Source organism: Pinus tabuliformis, chromosome 7, assembly GCF_031772625.1.
Source record: "Pinus tabuliformis cultivar Carrire ecotype Pingquan chromosome 7, CPIR1, whole genome shotgun sequence".
Classification (NCBI taxonomy): Eukaryota; Viridiplantae; Streptophyta; class Pinopsida; order Pinales; family Pinaceae; genus Pinus; species Pinus tabuliformis.
Window position 1 is genome coordinate 2,038,162,871 of NC_142293.1, and position 21,675 is coordinate 2,038,184,545.

The following is a 21,675-nucleotide window of genomic DNA, read 5'->3' on the forward strand; positions in this document are numbered from 1 at the left end:
ACCCACATGGAGTTTGTCCCTAGTTGCCAATTTTAACACTCCCTCTCAACTAGGGAGAACTCCATCCGCTAATCCATATGTCCGATTGTACTATCTCTGCCATCAGTGCCCTGCACTGCTCTGCTCTGCTGAGCTCTGCTTTGCTCTGCTCTGCTCTGCTCTGTTGAACCATGAAGAAGAAGAATTGATCGAGAATGTCTCGTACCATTCTCTACTGACCCGAAGTCAGTTTCATCTTAAGAGAGTGTGTCACATCACTCTTACTAGCCCGAAGTCAGTTTTATTGATCCCAGACCAATATCACAAGAGAGTGTCTCAAACCACTCATACTGATCTTAGATTAGTTTCATTGATCCCAAATCAATGGAGGTCATCCTAGCATAGGGAGTACGGTAGATACATCGATGCGTCCATCGATAGTACTACTATGGTCCCTAACCCCATTTCCCTGCTCATTGATCAAATGAGAGGTACTTCCCATGAGTCTTAGACTGCATGGGTAGGATGCCTCGACAGAAGAACTAATCATCCTGTCCATAGAAGAACAAATCATCCTGCCCCACAGTCGCCACGGGAAAACTAATCATCTCGACCCACAGGAGAACTAATCATCCTGTTTCACAATTGCCACGGGAGAACTAATCATCCAGGCCCACAGGAGAACTAATCATCATGTTTCATAGTTGCCACGGGAGAACTAATGATCCCGGCCCAAAGGAGAACTAATCATCCTGTTCCACAGTTGCAACAGGATATCACAGGGGAAGGTTGAACCTGTCATCTTGTACATAGCGCACCACCAGGGGAGGGTGAGTCGTCTTGTGGTCGTATGTTGCTCCAGTAAGTACCCCAAGCCCCCCAGAGATCCCAGAGCTCAATGCATGCAACATGCAGGACCCTTATAAGGTCTCTCAACGACTCCAAGTCGTTCAGGAAAGTCACAGATTTGACCTTTCCCTGGGGCTTTGACAAAATGTCTGCGACCTGTACATCAGTCTCAATGCGATGGAGCCTCCTCGCTCATCGACTTACCATATCCCAGATAAGGCAATATTTGATGTCTATCTGCTAGAGCAATCATGGAATAAGAGATTCCTCAATAATCGAATCCCCCCTCTGGTTGTCACAGAGAATCACAGTGGTATTCATCATGTGTACAAACAACTCACTTAAGAGCTTCTGCAACCATGCAGCTTCACACAAGATCATACTCATAGCTATGTATTCGGTCTCGGTGGTGCTTATAGCAACCGACTTCTGCTTCCTACTCATCCATGATATCGAAGCAGAATCCAAAGAGAACCAGGACCCTTATAAGAAGGTCTCTCAACGACTCCAAGTCGTTCAGGAAAGTCACAAATTTGACCTTTCCCCGGGGCTTTGACAAAATGTTTGCGACCTGTACATCAGTCTCAATGCGATGGAGCCTCCTCGCTCATCGACTTACCATATCCCAGATAAGGCAATATCTAATGTCTATCTGCTGAAGCAATCATGGAATAAGAGATTCCTCAATAAGCGAATCCCCCCTCTGGTTGTCACAGAGAATCACAGTGGTATTCATCATGTGTACAAACAACTCACTTAAGAGTTTCTGCAACCATGCAGCTTCACACGAGATCATACTCATAGCTATGTATTCGGTCTCGGTGGTGCTTATAGCAACCGACTTCTACTTCCTGCTCATCCATGATACCAAAGCAGAATCCAAAGAGAACCAGAATCCGAGAGAGCACCCTTCTGTCCGATGAGGTGCCTTGAAACACTACGATCAATAAGTCAGATTCCCAAAGAATCTGAAGGAGAGGGCCAATACAACATAATGCTTCTTTATCTTATCAGAAACAACATTTGATTCTTCATACCTGGGATTCCTTGCTTTCTCTGAAGAGTCGGTCGTTTCCTTGATAACCTGCATTACATGTCATTCCTTTGATCATTGAAGATGTCCCTGGAATGATTGTTATCATCATCAAGTGATGTGTCCCTACCTCAAACACTCCTTCACATAATGGCCGAACTTATTACCACCAAGGCATCTACCTTTCCTTCACCCTTAGACCCGGACTTCCCATTGAAGTGATCTTTAGGTAGGCCATCAAAAACTTCTGCTGCGCCATTTTGATAATATTCTCTGCTTCGACTTCACCCTTGGTGAATTTGAATAGGGATGAGGAATCCATTGATCCTTTTCTCCTTTCCCAACTGTCTTTTGTGATTTCTCTTTCACTCTTGCTTGGGCATTGTCTTCACCTCAGCGCCGATACCATGTTAATTTTAGGTATGTTCTATGCTTAGAGCAATTTATTTCAATTTTCGCATTAAAGTAAACTGCAGATAGAACATAAACATAAATCACAGAAGACAAACCAAGACAAGAGGACACAAGATGTGGCGCTAGCCAGGGGCAAACCCCAATGTGGGGAAACCCTTGATCAATTCTTCTTATATGTTCTTCAATAGCTCAACAGAGAGAGAGAGATAGTATGTTTACAACGGAAGTCAACACTTTGACTTATCTAGGTAAGAGCATAGATCATCTCTAAGAAGATGATACATGAGATCAGTTGAAGACATGCTGCTTCAACTAATTCTCCAAGGTGACTCCTTCACCTATCGTTGTGTTGCATTTCGTCATCATGCTACACCTCACCGTGATACACCATGTTGCACCCATCATCACTATGCTACATCTCATCATGCTTCAATAATCATGACTGTACCCATCACTGTACTGCATTATGTGCCATTGTTGCACCATGTTGCCATACTGACCTATGTGTTGGCTGCATCTTGCTTGCTTGTTGTCCTAGCTTGATTGTTGTCCCTAACATGCTTGTTGTCCTTTGCATGCTTGTTGTTTCATGCTAGTTGTCCCTTGCATGCTAGCTGTAACATTGCATGCTTGGTGTATTTGCTGCCAAGTACCATACAACTATCCCAATGTTAGTTAGTAGTCCCTTGCATGTTGCTCTCCTTCAGAGACAGATGCTCTGGCTGTTCCGATAGTTTCGACAATTCCGGTTGTTCCCAGCAGTTCCGGAAATTCCGGCTATTCCCAACAGTTTCGACAGTTCCAACTTTTCCCGACATGTTCCGGTTTCTGCACTCTCCGTCAACTTTCTCGGCTATTCTGGCAGTGCCGGCTATTCTAGGCAGTTTCGTCTATTCCCGGCAATTCCGACAGTTCCCGCAATTCCCGGCAATTCCCGACAGTTCCGGCTTTTCCCGGCTATTCTCGACAGTTCTGGCAATTCCGGCTATTCCCGGCAATTCCAGCTGTTCCCGCTATTCCCGCTATTCCCGGCAGTTCTAGCGGTTCCCAGCAATTCTAACAGTTCCCGGCAGTTCCGACAGTTCCGTCTTTTCCGGCTTTTCCCGGCAATTCTGGCTTTTCCGGCTTTTCCGACAATTCCGGCTTTTCCCAGCTGTTTTGGCTTCTGCCCTCTGGATTAGGGCAACGTTATCCCTTAAGATCTCTCCTCCTACTAAAACCCAAAGACAAGTAGAGAGGAAGAGATCCCAAGTGTGTTGAAATGACTTGAAGGCCACCTCTATTTATACTAAAACGTTGAGCACAAGTGGGATTTATTTGGTTGCTGGCCGACCTTGACGAATTGTCCCATAACACAAATAAATTCATATCTCCATGAATACTTATTAGAATCAGATGATCTTTAGATCAATCCTATGCCTCTCGATGAGAGGGATCCAAGAAAAATATCAACTTCAATTAATAAGATTATCCACATGGAGTTTGGCCCTAGTTGCCAATTTTAACAGAAGGTACCCGAGGTCTGCTGCTAATAATACTGCCACAAGTCCAAGCATAGGTTTGTCCTTAAGTCACCACAAATGACTGTCACAGGTCCGAGGTTCCAAGCTGACTATAATCTGAGTTGTTATTCCTCCACGACCTAATATTCTAGGTTTTCCAGGTCTGTGTTGTTTGAAACACTGGGGGGTGAATCAGTGTTTCTTTTCAACTGTTATTTTTTCCAGTCAAAACATTTATATTCAGAACACAAGATGAACAAGACGAATAAATGCTTTTATTAATATAATCTTTGCAATAAAATAGATTCAATATATATATATGGTTACAATCTATTGCGAAGCACCAACTTGGACTTTTGTGAGGCTCCAACCTCCAGAGCACCAACTCTGTTTTGTCAAGGCACCAACCTTGGACTTAGGAGCACCAACTCCCAGGACACCAATCCTTCCAGTTCTGAGGCACCAACCTCAAGGGCTCCAACCCTCTGCTACCAAGGCACCAACCTTGGATATAGGAGCACCAACTCCAAGGACACCAATCCTTCCAGCTTTTGAGGCACCAACCCCAAGGGCTCCAACCCTCTGCTGTTAAGGCATGTTTGATAGTAATGTTCTGCTCCCAAAACTCTTCTTTACTGAATTTTGTCTGTTTACAGCTTCACTATAGTCTCCATGCTACAGCATCAATGGCAACCAAACTTCATATGAAGAAGTCTTTACAACTCTTCATACTGTCCACATAGAGTCTGCAAAAGTTACCTCATGATGATATCAAACAGCCATCATGATCTCCAATAATGTCTCCACACCGCTTCAGTGTGTCTACAATTAACTGCACTAAGCTCTGATTAACCCAGCACTGGTCTGAGCTTTTCAAAGGTGAATCCAATCAACAGAGTTGCTCGTCCTTCAGCTTCCTCCTGTCCTGCTAGACCTTCGGCTTCCTCCTGTCCTGTTGGACCTTCGGCTTCCTCCTGTCCTGCTGGACCTACCGCTTCTTCCTTTCTTCCAGTTCGCCAACTTTAACCACTTTTTTTCTGTTATATAAGCCTTATATGCTGACCTTTGGCTTCCTCCTTGCTCGGCTGACCTTTGGCTTCCTCAACGCTCGCTCGACCTTTTGGCTTCCCTCCTCCGGTTGCTTTAGCTTCCTCTACGCTCGCTCATCCATCCACACTCGCTTGATTCTTCAGCTTCCCGATCCATGGCTTCCTCTATCTATTCGAGTGTTCCAATACTCACAGGACACGTAAATTCAGAAGAGAGTCTGAATTACAAAGAAATGTTGCATTTTAAACAATATCAAAGAGGCCCTTTTTTCTTTAATATTTATACAATAGACTCTAATCATTATTTACGGAGGATTTCATTGGTGAGGTTGTACCAACAGAGAGGTCCCACATGCCACGTCACTATCCAATCACAATCGCAACTTTCTAGAGGTCTTTTATAAGTCGTGCTTATACCATCGCCAATGGCCGATTGCTCCTACTAGATGCAATATTATATATAGCTCTATCGCAATCGGAGGTTTGCACATAACATGACCAATTCCCCTTCTGCCGACGGAGCAGATGCGATTATGTTATTAACCAGTTGTTAATAACTCCATCGAGTCCATCACCTTATCGCAATCGGCAATTTATATCGTTACACTCCTTCAAGACTTGCGATCGAACCGGATGCGATATTACATTAAACAAAAGTTAATACACCCGTCAGGTCCGTGTATATATATATATATATATATATATATATATATATATCGCAATCGCAATCGGCGGTTTGACATCCCTTAGAGACTAGCGATACAGCGGATGCGATATTACATTTAGTCATGTTAAATGGTGCATTCGAGTCCGTAATATATATCGAAATCGGTGGTTCGGGGGTGACAGCCCTTTATAGCTTGCGCTATGAGAGTTCCGATAGGCGGATGGGATATAATATTTATTAATTAGGAATTTGTTCCTAAGGGTACGGTTAGGGTTTCTTAGCATGATTTTTTTATTAGGGTATATTTATGTATTAGGGTTTCATAGTCTAGGGTTAAGGTTCCAAAGCAGTGTTCCAATCATGTTCATCAAGTGTGATCCACATAAGTTATCATGTAGACATGTCATAGCACGATTGACACTTCACCATCTTAAGCAAGAGTTGTAGTCATCTTCTAAAATCTTCAAGAATATATTCCATCCAGTCACAATTATATCAATGATCAACTATTGGCATCAATGACAACCTAGATTAACACACTGCAGATGACATCTTTAAGCTCCTTTTGTTTTTCTAATTGGATCTCTTGGAACACCAATTTCGAAATCTCCTTGAGGTTTTGTGATGAGGGTGTTGTTGATTCTGACTTTATGGTCATGTCTTGGAATGTGATCATCTTCTTCTTATAAGGGAAGATCAACAAAAAAATTATAATAATAATAATTCAATGTTTATAAAAAAAGTACCCAATTCTTTAAACCAAGGTAATCTGAAAATTATGTCAATCTCTTCTCTAAGCATAGTTGCTACACCAAATTGAGATACATACTCATATTCATCAATCGTTACTTGCAAGTTTTAATTTTGTATTCGGCATCGAAATAAGAGGCTTCTTTCTTCTCGATTATATCTGATCCTGAAATTAATAATTGATTTGCTAAATTAACATAAATGTAATTTTCCTAATGATTCTCGTTGATAATAATATTAATATATTTTCCTTGGATATTCCCTTTCAATGTACATCATCTATAACATGGGATCATGCCATGTTTACAAGAGAATCTTCCTTCCATCATTTTCGAATTAGACTTCATTCTTTTCTCTTCAATGATTGACTCCACGAATGTAACCTTGTAATCTTTTATGTAGCCACAATTTTTAATATAATCCCTTGCACTTTGTACTTCAACTTGTCTTTTAACTTCTATAATAGTATTTTTCCAAAAACAGAATTATAATATTATTTTTTCTTAAACTCTCTTCCTTTTTTTTCTTTTTTTTTAACTTTATTTTGTTTTATTTTTTTTATAAACCTTTTTTCTAGGAACAGAACCCACTTGGAGAAGTCTAGACTCTAGAACCTCATTCGCAGTTAACAATGGTGACCTTGCAGTTCTCTTGTGGGCAGTCCCTTGTAGGAACAAATGTATCTGGGTCGTTGGAACTCCAAGGGAGATATTGTTAATGAGGCCTTAGCCTTGTTCCCGTGAACTTCTCTCTACAACTTGTGTTTGTGACTAGTTTCAACATAATTGAGAGGAAGGACTCACCTACAATAGGCATATTAACTAAAAGCAACCAATATCTTGCATCTCACATTAGATTAGATCCTGCATTTCATCTTGGAGAGATTTTGGATCTTATCATTGCAGCACATGTTTCACCCGTTAACTTGACATATTGATCTTTGTTGTGCAAGTAATTAATCTTGAGGCACTGGTCTATCATTTATATCTCAAGAAATCTAATTAGTTGTGCTTAATAATTTACTTGTCACATAATTCTAATTCAAGTTGCTAGGATATTCAGTTGTATCTCCTTAACTTTTTGGTCTCCAACAAGTCAACAGGTTCCTCATCATTCCATCTATAGGAACTACCGCCTTAGCCTACATTTAGGAGATAGCTTAAACGGAGTGGGTAGGGATCAGAGTGACAGCCCCTATCCTGAACATTGTCACATTGGATGTACAATTTGGGCAACAACAAGGCCAAATAAATTTTTTCATCTATAGTGCGGATAGGTGAAGGTTTTCTTGTCATAAATCACTACAAGAGATGCCCAAGTATGTGCCTCAAAAGGAGCCCAAAGCCTGCTTCAAAATTTGCCTAAAACAACTCAAACAAGTACCTTGAACTAACTTCAAAAGGACCAACATATATGTCACAGAGGAGGTCTATAGCACCAATGAATAAGGTCATAGAAGTCGCAGAGAACCATGCCAAAAGATGTCGAAAATAGGCCTAGAAAATCTGCTTGAAGGTTTGAAATGATGCACGGATAAACCATTATCCAAAATAGGTATTTAAGGCCAACCAAATTCCCAAAACTCGACCTCAACAAGCTTTGACCTTTTCTTCACATAATCATGACTATGCTAGTCTACATAAACATCAGATAATATGTGCGAGTTACTCACTTGTCCATGGAGAGTAGACGACCCTTGTATTTATAGAGGCCGAAGGGCATTCTAGAGGGGCAAGCCGACCAGCTTAACGAGGGAAGGCAACCTTAAGTTTAAAATTCAAATTTAAATTCTTGGAGCCAAAAGTAAATTTATTTTTGGAGGTCGACTTCAATTCAAATTTTTGACTATTTATCCTTGATAAAATCCCTCTCCTTTTTTTGACTTTAACTAGGGTAGTCCATTTTAATTTTAATTTCCTTATATAATGTAAAATTGATTGTAGCACCTCCTTTGGGGTTCCTTGACCAACAAATGGGATTTCAACTTCAAGAACCATATCTCCTCAATCGAGAGAACCCATGTGATGTGCCACTTATCATTGGAATAGGCACGACGAGGAGAATCGAATGATAATGATCATGGGAGCAAATCCATTAGTCTTCATCCTCAGATTCTTCAACAAGTGTGAAGCATCTAGGGCTTCCCATCCTCTCTACCAGGGCTTCTTGTTATTTGGAGCTTCCAATCAAAGCAAACTAAACAAATATTAAGAGCATTCAAGAATCAACATTGGCATTAATGATAACACCATTCAACATAGTCATGGGTTTGGCAACAAATTGATTTTGTGGGTGCCTAAAGGACCAGGCGGATCTTTTCCATTAAGTTTCTGAATTGGAGATAACCACAATAGGTTTGAGGAGAAGTTGGAGGGTGCCTATTGTTGAGAATGTTGTCACTAATGTCAAACAACAGATGCAGCAGGTGCAGGAAGCAGAGTAAGTGCAGATATTTTCATTGATCTTATGGTTTCCACAAGATGATGCAACCTGACCATGTAATGATGAAACCCTAGCTCTAGGGTTTGACTTCTTGGACAATGGACACACCCCCCTAAAATTTTGAGGATTTTGATTATGCAGATTAGTTAGTTTATCTTGCAAACTCTCGCCATCAAATTCTCCTCGTCATGTTGATTCCAGTGGTATGTGGAGCGTTTCGTGGGCCCTCACCGTTTGAGATAAATGCTCAGTCAAATTTGAAGACCCAATCTATGGCCCAAAACCCCATAGGTTGTCGATGTGGCAGCATGCTATCGGTCAAATTTGGAAGGCAAATTTTAATCAACCCTTTGGTCCAAAATTTCCTCTTTAGCTCAAAGTTCATAAAGGATGTTGGTCCAAAATTTTCTTCTTGATCCAAATCGTGACCAAGTTTGTTAGGCGGCAGGCCTAGAGTAGTCGGTCCATAAAGGTTCAAGGCAAAATTAAATTCTATTTTATTTCATGATGGTTCTCTAGAAGCCACCACTACTAGCAAACCAAGTCTGGTAGGCTTAAGGTAAAAATAAAATAAAAGTCCAAGTTGGTCCATAAAAGTTAAAGGCAAAAATCAAATTCTAATTCATGTCAGTTCTCTAGAAGGCATCACTGGTAGCCTCCAAAAACTATTTAATGACGTACACGGGTGGTAAATGGATTATCAAAAAACAAATCTGAATTTCCTCTTTCTGATATGAGGAACAGCGTGAAGCAATTATCGCCTCTCTAAGGGAAGGAACTTGTGTTTTTCTCTGTGATGTAATGGAGTTCGTAGAAATTTTGAGTTTTGTCCTCTGATTTTTAACTTAATTAGAGTTTTTGGGCTGTTGATTTTTGGGTGTTGGGATTTGCTTGTGATTTCCATTGTAGATCTCAAGAAGTTTCGATGAGATTCTTCAACCTCATGACTATAGCTAAGAATGTTGAGTGTTTTCTTTCAACCAAGAATTGAAGCCCGTTCCTCAAACTGAATCAGATTCATTGGGCAAGGGTTCCATTTTATTGCAGCATGGTGCAATCTTTATATGAAGGTTTCACTCTTTATTATCTATTTAGGCCTGTGGTAGACGCAAGGTAGTTCTCAAACAAGCCTTTGGGACACATTTCTCTAACACAAGTTGAAGATTTCGCTAGTTTGCATTTCACCTATAGTCGATCTATCCTAAGCCATATCTTCGACCTAGTCTAAATCAAATATAAGGAACCCTAGAGTTTGATTTGATTTGCTCCATTTTGGAAGTAAAATAACACTTTGATGAGGCAATATGAATTTTGTACGCAAAGATGACGAATTCCTTGATCCTAATCTATGTTGCATGGGTTCCCGCACCCAGGGGTGGGGTTCTCGAACCCGTCCCGGGTTCCCGCACCCAAGTACCGGATTGGGGTACGGGTTCTTCCCAAAAGAACCCAGAAGAACCGGGTTCTTCAAAAAAAAAAAAATGGGTTCTTTTCCTTTAATGGGTTCTTGGATTCTTGGGTTCTTCGGGTTCTTCGGGTTGGGTTCTTTTAAAGGCTTGCCGGAATGAATGTCACAATTTCTTGCTGTTTCGGATTGTCTGCAACATGAGCCACAACTGTCAGTCCACTTTTATACACTCAATTTGCCTCCTACAGCTGCGGCATAGTCCCTCCTCCTTGTTGTCAAACGCTGAGCTGTAGGACTTGATTCATGCCACTGTTTACACAAAACAACTCATTGTTCACTAAGGAACAGACCTCGGTCTCCCTATGCAGACTCCTGTACCCAACCGAAGCCCTAAACAGAGATGACAATGCCACAAACTTACCTCTACTCAGCCCAGACTTGTTAAATTTTTAATTTTTTATACTATATACTATAATATGAGAAGTATACGTTTCAGTGCTTTTAGCCTGAAATAGTTGCAATTAGATTAATAAAACACATAAAATCTTCATCATTTTTTGCATTAATGAATGGCATTACATAAATGCATTCATACACTGAATATAGCTCTGTGCTATTCTTTACAATATAAACCGTTCAGTGAGAATGTATTTCAAATCAACCATCTACACAACATTCAAGCCAGTTCATTATCTACCCTCTAACAATGGTGTTGCTTGCCCTTGCAATGTAATTTCACCATGGATCAACAAAATCCAATTAAATGGTTCAGAATTTGTTCAGGAAAAAGTAAAACAGTTCATAGTATATATATTTTAATTTTTGAAAAATTGAATCATTACATTAACATATAAATTCTGTGGTTTTTTTTAAGGCTTGTGGCTACATTAAAGTATAAATTATGGTTGCTGGCAGCATATATTTCACTGCTGTCCCACCAAACACACAAGGCAGCCCAATAAAATAAAGTTTAAAATGTTGAGTCTTTGAGAACTCAGAATACTTTAGGATTTTTGAGCGTACTCCTGAGTTTGTAGGAAAGTTGGCTAGTGTATCTCAGTCAGCTGTGTGTGACAAAATCTGTCCCATATCATGATTCGTGTTAATATGTAAACAATGAACAGTTTTTTGGTGATAGATTTTGAAATTTCAGTGTCAATCTTGAATGTTCAATGGTGTGCAAGTTTAAATGATTATCATTAAAGTTTTCTTGTTTAAAGTTGAAAAAATATACAAATTCAAATTTCATATTTATTATTAATTATAAATTTATAATTTATAAATTTATAATTTTATAATTTATAAAATTTAATTATTAAAATTTAATATTATTATATTACCCGACGAACCCACGCACCCTGTTTCCAAAAATGTCGTCCCCGTCCCCGTCCCCGTTCCTGTCCCCGAAACCACGTTTCCTGGGAACATAGATCCTAATTCAACACGCATCTTGGTAATGAAGTCTGTGACACTACTTTAACCACCTTCAACTCCCTCAAAGACAAATTTTGGAATGATCTGGAGCAACTCGTCTGAGGCAAGGATTAAACGCATATCTTTTGAAGTTATCCTCTGAGGTTTTTGGCCTCTTTTTGGAAGATTCGACCTGGAAGTTGCTTGGATGATGGTTTTGCTTTTGGGCTTGATTTTTAATTCTAATTGCAAGTGTTTGGGTACCAATCTGTAGTAGTGTGGCTGCTTAAAACAAGTGAATGCACATCATGGAAGTCACAGGATGTTATGCAGAAGTGTCATGAAGCAAACTCTAACAAGGGTAGAATATCATCTTTGGTCACTAGGCAATGTGAAGAGCAACAGCATTAACAATTAGTAAGGGTAATGTAAGATCAGTTCACTATTTGAAAAAGAGAACAAGAACTTTCTGTGGAGCTTTGTAGGAATCCAAATGAATGGAATGTTGATTTCTAGTTCGAATGTGCTCTAAGTCTCAAATTTTGCAGGGAGGCTTAGACACATGCATTCTCCAATACCTAAAAATCATTTTGGGAAATTCCACCCAGAGACGGTTTTATTAAAATAATTAATTATTTTTAATGGGACCCTAAGTCTAAACTCGTTGTGAAAGAATATGAAAATTTAATAACCAGAGCATCGTTTGGTGTAAATTATTCACAGAAAACAAAATGGAGTTTATAACTGAGAAGAAAGGAAGATTTTCAAAAACTTTATATAGCTATGTTTCAGTGCTATTTAGAATTAAGGTGTTAAAATTGGCAACTAGGGTCAAACTCCATGTGGGTCATCTTATTTATGGCAGCTGATATTTTTCTTAGATCCCTCTCATCGGGAGGTGTAAGATTGATCTAAAGATCATCCGATTCCGATAAGTATTCATGGAGTTATGAATTTATTTGTGTTATAACACAATTCGTCAAGGTTGGCCAGCAACTAAATAACACCCACATGTGCTCAACGTTTTAGTATAAAAGGAGATGACTTGTGAGTCATTTCATACACACTTCTCTCTTGATTTCTCTCCACTCGCTTTGGGTTTTAGTGGAAGAGAAATCTAGGAGTGGAAGCCCTAGACATTGGAGGAGAAGAGGGCTGCTACAGGAGGCAGAGTTTTGTAAGTCTTAAGGCTGAAACTAGGCCCGAGAAGACAGGTTGCTAGGCCGAGTGGAAGAGAAGTAAAACGCTGGCTGTTGGGGCACATTTGGAGGAGGTCGTATGCTACAGCAAGGTTGTGTGGTAGGCCGCAGGCCATACCACCACAGCAAAGGAAAAGCGTGGTAAGTAAGGGTTGTTCCATGTGCATAATGTTGGGCAGATTAGGCCGAGGAACAGCTATGTGGACAACAGAGTCATAGCTACAGTATAAGAGGTCAAAGGAACAGCGTGGAGGCTGCCCTAGACAACATGAAGGGGTTGTAGGGACAGCGTGGCCTTCGCTGCAGTCAGACAAAGCCTAAAGGGACAACATAAGGAGACAGCGTGGAGGGTTGTGATAGGAGCACCTGCTGTAGGTGATAGCAGATCTATTAAGGGCTAGTTTAGGGCTGTTTCTAGAGAAGAAAAGGCAACAGCAGGGCCGAGGAGAATAGGAGCAATACGTTGCAGTTTGTGGACTGATAGTTGGGTGTGTAAGGGTTGCCAGATACCGTAACCAGTCACCATATAAGCAGCAGTGAGGGCAGCAATGGAACAGCAGTGTTGTGGACAGCAATGCTAGTAAATGGAACAACTAGGACCTTGGTGGAGCTAACATGCACGGGACAGCAAGGTGACATAGTGCTGCTAACATGCACGGGAGAGCAAGGTGACATAGTGCTGCTAAGACATATGGGACAGCAGCAATGCATGGCAAGGCAAAGTGGGACAGTGGCTATGACATGGCAGAAGGAGCATGGTTAGCAAGCATGGACAGCATGGCTATCAAGGACAGCATGGATAGCAGTGGCAAGCATGGTGTTGCAAGCACATGAGACATTCAGTATGACAACATGGTTCAACCATGGCACATGGGACAACAGTGCAGCATTAGGTGCAGCAGTCATGAGGTCCAGCATTGTGATGATGGGTTCAGCATGGTGCAGCACAGTGAGGTGCAGCATGATGACGAGATGCAGCACGATGATAGGTGAAGGAGTCACCTTGGAGAATCAGTTGAAGTAGCATGTCTTCAACTGATCTCATAGATCATCTTCTTAGAGATGATCTGTGCTCTTATCTAGATAAGTCAAAGTGTTGACTTCTATTTTAAATGTACTATCTCTCTCTCTCTGTCAAACTATTGAAGAACATATAAGAAGAATTGATCAAGGGTTTCCCCACATTGGGGTTTGTCCCTGGCTAGAGCCACATCTTGTGTCCTCTTGTCTTGGCTTGTCTTCTGCGATCTATGTTTATGTTATATCTGCAATTTACTTTAATGCTGATGTGATTGCTAATCTGGAAAAGATATTGAGCTAACTGTGAAAATTGAAATAAATTGCTCTAAGCATAGAACATACCTAAAATTAACATAAGGGGACTCTTGCAAAAAAAGATATCAATATTTCTATCGCCACTGCTAAAAATAATAATTATATAAAGCTTAAATTCACTAACCAATTGGTGATTCCCGAATCAAATATAATTGAAAAATTAGACCACTGGGACACAAAATAATATGACATGACCGATTTACAATTAAACATTGGAGATTATACATTTATGTTGCATTTTTTTGTTATATCCCTATGTAGCGATCAAGGTGACATTATTTTGAGTTCACCCTAAATGGAATCACTAGAGTCTATCATGATAATAAGAAGTTGTTTTTTACATTGTCCTATAAGAAAGAAAAAATAACACTATAGGACGTTACATTGGAGCCAAATTCAGTAACAGTAAAAGATATAAAAGATATCTCAAAAGTAATTATTCAAGAAACCAAAACTCAAGGCAAAATATGCAAAATGTTGACAAAATTATCACAGGTAAAAATGAAGAAATTTCTCACCCCTAGGACCACAGTGAAAAATTACTTACGCAGTTTAAGAAGGTTAAGAAGGACAAGAAGTCATTGGAAAACAAACTACAACAATTTATCGAGAAAGAAGTATCAAAATCTTCACATGTGGAAATTCAAGTTGAAGAAAGGGGAACAAACACAGACCCTTGTAACCTCACATCTCAGTCAAATCAGCATCCCATTGAAGTAAAGACATACTCGGATATTGCAATTCAAACTTCAAATGACAGAAATTCCAAGAGAAGATCCAATAATCAAACTAGCAATATCAATAGGCATAGAAGATCATGTGCCAAAAATAACTAAAAAAATGCTACAACTACATTAAAAGAAAATTAAGACACAAGAACTCCTTATCGACACCCAGATCATAAGAGAAGACATCTCAACCAGCCATCAAATCCATATCACTTAGAACAAAAACAACTAATTTACATTCCAAAGAATATCGATGATGGCACAATTTAGGTCCTATGATAACAATTCATCTTTAGAAGCCTATAAGCGCAAAGTTCCACAAAAGATTGATTTGGGATGGTTAGATCATGTTACGTTTCAACAATTTTGCTCAATGCTTAGGACTTCATATCATCTAGTATCATCAACCATGACAACATCAAGATCATGCAAAAACATTACAAGTGAAAGTACAAATATAAAAGCTTTTCATCAATATGCTTGAGGACAAAGCATTTCTAAAGGGGAAAGAAATGTTATAAACATAAATATGTATAAATAAATATAAATAATAATGATAATAATAATTAATACAATATAATTAATAATTATGAAAAGACATGTCCCAAAGGACATGACTCTTTACAAATTGGCGCTCTCGCTTAGGTATATATATAGGACCCAATTAAATTGTATAAAATAAATATAAACAACAATGGTAATAATAGTTAATACAATATAATTAATAATTATGAAAAGACATGTCCCAAAGGACATGACTCTTTATGAATGGGCACTCCCGCTTAGGTATATATACAGGACCCCAATTGTACTCTCATCATCATATTTTCTACTATCAATTACTTATATACTATTTATATATTGTCCATGGATTTCTTTATATTCTGGACATTTTAAATATATTTGTGTAATAACAAACTTTGTTTGTATCATCCCTCCACAAGACCTGCTAGGTTTGATTGTATCATTTCTCGTACATTTATTCCATATATTATTTTATGCTAAATGGATTGATTTACATTCCAAATATTCAGATATTTAATTGGTGAGCCAGATTGGTTGCCACACCCAAACATGACGTAAACACTTTGGCAATTCTCAAAAGCTAACATGACGATCAACATAGCAGCCAACAACAACATCATCTTCATCTCGTATGGTATTAGCAACACCACCTATATAAATGGAAACATTGGCACCAAGACAAGAATCAATAGGTGTACCTCAACAGAGGGAAAAGCAACAATTGACTTATTCCTTGAGCAGAATACTCAAGTAGTGGAGGGGACAAACATATCTCGAGTTTTTTTATTAAGTTGTATTTTTCCTTTTATTATATTTAGTCATGTTAAAACTTTAGCATTGTAACAAAAATACATATGGTCCATAAAAGTTATGATGTGCTGAAATTATGTCATTTTGTTGAGTTGTAAAAAGGACTATAAAGTTAAATAAAGACGTCATCATTAGAAGATCATGAAAAGGGATTCCTGGTTATTTGAAGTTGAATGATTCCATCCCCAACCTACACGAGCTCAAGATGTCATAGTAAATTGGGGACATTAAGATGTCAAGGCATTTTGAAGACAATCTATATAAGACCAAACAATATATAATTTCACATGACAAATAATGACCAGAAATTTGTACACCTAGGTAGATACATAGCAATACCTTCTCCACCAATCGATTTTATAAAGTGAGGTAATCATGGTAAGGCACATTGAGATGTAAAGAAAGTTGTAACTTAGGTTCACAGACAACTTTTGGGAAAGGATAAAACGTGAGTTTAATCATTTTTGTAGGCCTTCCAAAAAAAAGAGCATATTAACCACGAATCATTGAAAGAAAAAATAATATGCCAAACAAGACATGGGTCATGGCCAAGAGCTGATTTCAAGGGTATTTCAAATAGTAGAGCAGTGAGACTGCAAGTCTCCCCTCAGCCCCTCCCTTTGGGAGACCAACCAATACCTTCGAGACCATTACAGAAGTGTCGAACAGCACATCAGTTCACTCACACCCAGAGCATCAAATGGTTTAGTACTAGAGGATTCGCGAATAGGCCCCGCCCTCTACCCCACCCGCCCCGCCCCCCCCCCCAAGACGAGTTCCTCCCTAGCCCTAGCGACGCAGCCAAAGACTTATCCAAAGCTTCTTTCCTTTGGCCTTGGATGTTAGGTGTATCTCTCGCTCCTACATCCCCAATAGGATCATGCAACCACACTCCTCGTTGGATCCAAAGGGACTCCAATAGCGAGCCAACTCTAGATGAGTCATGAAGATCTATGTTTGAATCAATGAATTTGTATCATGAATGAGAATGTGTAAGAAATATATAATTTTTAATATATATATATATATATATATATATTAATAAAATAATATATAATGTGTCTTGTTCCAGGGGGTCAACGTGTCCGTGTTTGTGTCCGACACTCGAATCCCCGTGTCCCGTGTCCCCGTGCCAGCTGACTTACCCTGGCAAGTAGTAGCTTGCAGAAATAAAATGAGGTAGGAGCCTCTTGTAGGTAGAATCTTGCAGAAAATTAATGTAAAAGAGGGAGTAAGAGCTTCCCAGCAAGTTGTAGCTTGCAAAATAGTAGAGAGGTTGGGGTCTCCAAAAGCTGATGTAATAAAGGAAGTAGGAGCTTGTCTTTGCATCACAACAACAACAAAAATCTTGGTTTTTCCCTTTATAGATTTCCACTTATATCTGGTGTCCACGTATGTTGCCTTCTTGTGTTAGTTCTTATGTTGTAGTTGAATGTTGTTGATATATTAAATTTGTTTTTCATATAATGTTATGCTGCTCATTTAATAGTTCAGATAAATATTGAAAAGAAAGTAAACAGAAAATTGATGTCCATGAATGCACTATATGATTCACGCGCCCCCTCTTCCCCCCCCCCAGTATAGTCAAGTTTCCAACACAAGTTAGGTGAAAGAGATCAATCTTGTTTTATCCACTCTATGTCTATACAAAATCCTATAGGGTCAGCACTAGAGCCAAAAGCATGTCAGATATCCACTATTCTAAAGATGACATATGCCCAAGTTGACAATGGTACAACTGAAATGTGAAGTAGTTGACAAGTACCACCCGAAAGATTAGAAAAACCTTGATCCACTCTATTCCACCATATAAGTAGAAACATTATAAATGTCATATCTCCACCAATCTAAAAGATTCCCTTGTTAAAGGCATACCTCTTCAGCTTCTTGCTTATGTTTTGATTCCAGCAACTTTGTTTCCATTTCCTGCAAATTAAGCTTTTCTTTAGCATATTCATTAGAATGTCTAAAGACTAAAACCTATTCAAGTGAATGAATTCTCACACAACTCACCCGTACTCTAGATCTCTTAGCTTCTTGTACAAAATCATCGGTAGATCCCTCAACCTTGGTTGCAGGCTCTACCAAGAGGAAAATGCGATCCAAATAAACTAAAACTGGTTCTTGACCCAATCTGCTCCATGGGACCTAAAATTTAAGCCAAGAAAAAGAATGAAAACATCTATTAAAGCATGATTTCCATAGTGAGAAAATTTACACGTCTGTAATTTTCAATCTAGTTACATATTAGATATGACATTAACTAAAGGACAAAGTTCAAACCTTCAATTTGATAGAGCCCAAAAATCCTGATTTCACTTTTACAGGCAGCTTAAGAGCATTCAATGCCTCCGGCTTCAATTGCATATTTGTCAATTCAACATCCCCTGCAAAATCCACATTCTCAAATATGCCAAACTTTAAAATGCAGAACAGACATTCTTTGAACAAGTTCAAACTTAACATATAAGCCAAAATTATGTGGACTCTTAGTTTTAACTTTAATAAACCATACAAAATGCATGCACTGCAACTCATAAATGATTGATGTTGCCTTTTCTTAACATACATAAGTACATGAAATAATCCCAATTCATGATCATAATAACTGCAATGACTAGTTGATATAGCTTGGTTGTTATGTATCTGTTCTCAGCACACAAGTGACAAAACACAATCACAAAGAAAAAAGCATGATAGTTATTAGCATGGATGTATGCCTACTCAAGCAACCAGTGATAATCAAATCCAATATCTTCTAGATGGTGGATGATCCTCATGCTTCTCAAGAAAACAATATGGCCAACTAAACTTTCCGACACTTCCAATGGCTGTCATTATTTCATCAAACACATAAATCTCTCATATGTGACTTCGCCTCTTCACCAAATAACTATGAACATAAGCTACTGAACTATAGAAAATCCTTGAAATTCTGGGCCATTATAATGAACAATCTGAACACTAATTTCTTTTAAGACACACAATTTCTCTACTCTTTTACAGCAGAATAGAACAGAATTAAAAACACATTCGCACAATACAATAACACAGAAAAAATGTCTAGGGAACCCAACTGGGAAAACCCTCTGCTTGCTGTAGTTTTATTATTACAGTAATTTGATCAAATACAAGAAAATATGTCCATGAGAACAGAGACGTTCTCCTGCTGACCTAGCATAGACTTGCCCAAATCCTCGACCTATACTCCTATCCTCTGCGTACAACCAGGCCCAAATTCTTCTACGCACTAGCCTTCCTTCCTGCACACAAAGTCTCCTACTTTGCAGTGGACTGGGCTTCTAAATCTGTGAGCACAGAACTCCCTATTTTGCAGTGCAAATCCCTCAATCTATGCGTACTCGATACTCAAGTATATGCACACCACAAGCAAACTCTCCTCACACAAACTCGTGATTTCTAATGTCTTGTCTCTCAACTGCTGATTTTTGTAGCATCGGTTGTGTTCTAGCCACGAAATTTGGTGGAGAGGTTAGAATACACGTATTCTCCAAAACCCAGAAACCGTTTCTGGAAATTCCACCTACAGACAACTTAATTAAAATAATTAATCTTTTTTTAATGGTGCCTAAATCTAAACTTAGGAAAACTGATTAATTAAAAGGTATTAAATTATTAATTAAGTCATGGTGAAATCTTCTAGAAGAAGACATGGATCTAGTTCTATTTAATCTTAGTTATCGATTATGTTTTAATCTTGGTCGTTGAAGCCTCAACAAGAGATTATAAGAAGGAATTCGATGGGGGTTGTAGAACACACTTGAGGAACAAGGAATTCGATATTGCTAGGAAATTGAACTCCAGAGTAGCAGCTATGTGTTGCCGGAGGTGATTCAGTAGTTTCGAACTAGTGAGAGAGGGGTAGGGATAGTAAGGTCGGACGGAAGTTTTTCCAGTACAATGAATGCATAGCAGAGAGAAAGCGTACTCCACAAAGAGCCTAACACAATGCAAAAAAGCAGTGCAGAGCTTCAGAGGGAGATTCATATTTTGGTAAGGAGAAGTCGAGATTCAGTGGCAGGCTAAGTGTTAAATTATGGTATGTTCTATGCTTAGAGTAGTTTACTTATTTTTCTTCTTATTAGCCACAGATTAGTAATCACATATACATTAAGTAAAGTGCAGATAGAACATTAAATGATCAACAGAAAACAAGCCAAGACAAGAGACACAAGATGTGGCGGCTAGCCAGGGACAAACCCCAATGCGGGGAAACCCTTTGATCAAATTTTCTTTTATCTTCAATAGTTCAACAGAGAGAAATAGTACAAAATCTGAATTCTGTAATTTTATATCAGCAGCAGCAAACCCTAGATCAGCAAAGTCAAACTTGGTCAAACTAGCTGAAATTGACCTCTAAAATACTTGGTCAATTTCCGGTCAACTTGTCCTCGAACAGCCTAAAGAAACAGCCCTTGAACAGCCCCAAAAGTTCAGTCAATTTGCAGATTTCTGAAGTCAACTTGCAGCCCTAAACTAGGGCAGTCAACACCGGTCAAACCAAAGGTCAAATCACCTCAATTTTTGTGCCAAAAATTGCGGCCTGCCTAGGAGAGGCAACCACACCCAATCCGCACTCTTGAAAGGTCAATGCTTGGTCAACGTTGGTCAAAGAGATGACCTGCTGCCCTAGCATCCTTCTTTCTGTGTCTTCTTTGCCCTAGGACGTCTTCCTTTCAGCCACACATGTGAGAGAGAGAGAGAAGATGAGTGAATTGAATTGTCCAAATGAGGAGAATGCTCCTTGTATTTATATGCAAACGTTGAGGTTGAATAGACATGACTGTTGGGCTTCTGAGCCTACACAAGTTTGCTGGCCGACCTTGACAATTTGTCAATAATCAAAATAAATTCATATCTCCATAAATACTTATCGGAATTGTAACGACCCATCTATAAATATAAAGAACGCAAGAATAATAGCAAGCATACAGTACATGCATATGATAACTACATATGCATGTGTCGCATACACCGCACTAGTATTTTATACTAAAATAATAATAAGTGCTAAATACCATGACACTTCTTTGAATAGAGGTTCTACTCATTCATCAATATTGCTTAATGTATGGGTAAATATTAAAAGAGGACTATATAAATTATATATTCCAGATTATTGATAAAAATTATATTAATAATTTTTAAAATATGTATAAGAAATTTATTAAAAGGGGCTCCAAGTATAAAGTTATAATGTTATATTAAAACAAGTATATAATAAAACAATGTGATATTTAAATATAACATTTATAATGTTTAAATGATATATTAAATCATAATCCGGTATATACGATATAAAGGTTATATTAAAAGAATATTTAATAAAAATATCATATGATTTCAAAACATAAACATATACATTCACGACCTTAAATGAGATAAGGGAGGAGCGTGTCACCAGCAGGATGAGCGGTGGGCTGCAAATGGAAGAGCGGCCACCGCCAAACAACAGGATAAAACCACGGGACAGTGATTTGGGAAAGGAGGAAAAAACAGGAGGAAGAAATGGGAAGGAGGAGGAACATCATGTACGGAAACCATCCACAGG

The 21,675-nt window shown here is 38.8% G+C and overlaps 1 protein-coding gene across 1 annotated transcript in view; it reads right to left on the bottom strand.

Moving 5' to 3' along the window:
• LOC149256692 (pleckstrin homology (PH) domain-containing protein) overlaps positions 1 to 21,675 on the bottom strand; it is a 492,716-nt gene that overhangs the window by 453,664 nt on the left and 17,377 nt on the right. Inside the window, 3 exon segments of the mRNA XM_089460839.1 lie at positions 17,979 to 18,029; positions 18,117 to 18,251; positions 18,387 to 18,490. Of these exon segments, the coding sequence (XP_089316965.1) occupies positions 17,979 to 18,029; positions 18,117 to 18,251; positions 18,387 to 18,490 (290 nt within the window).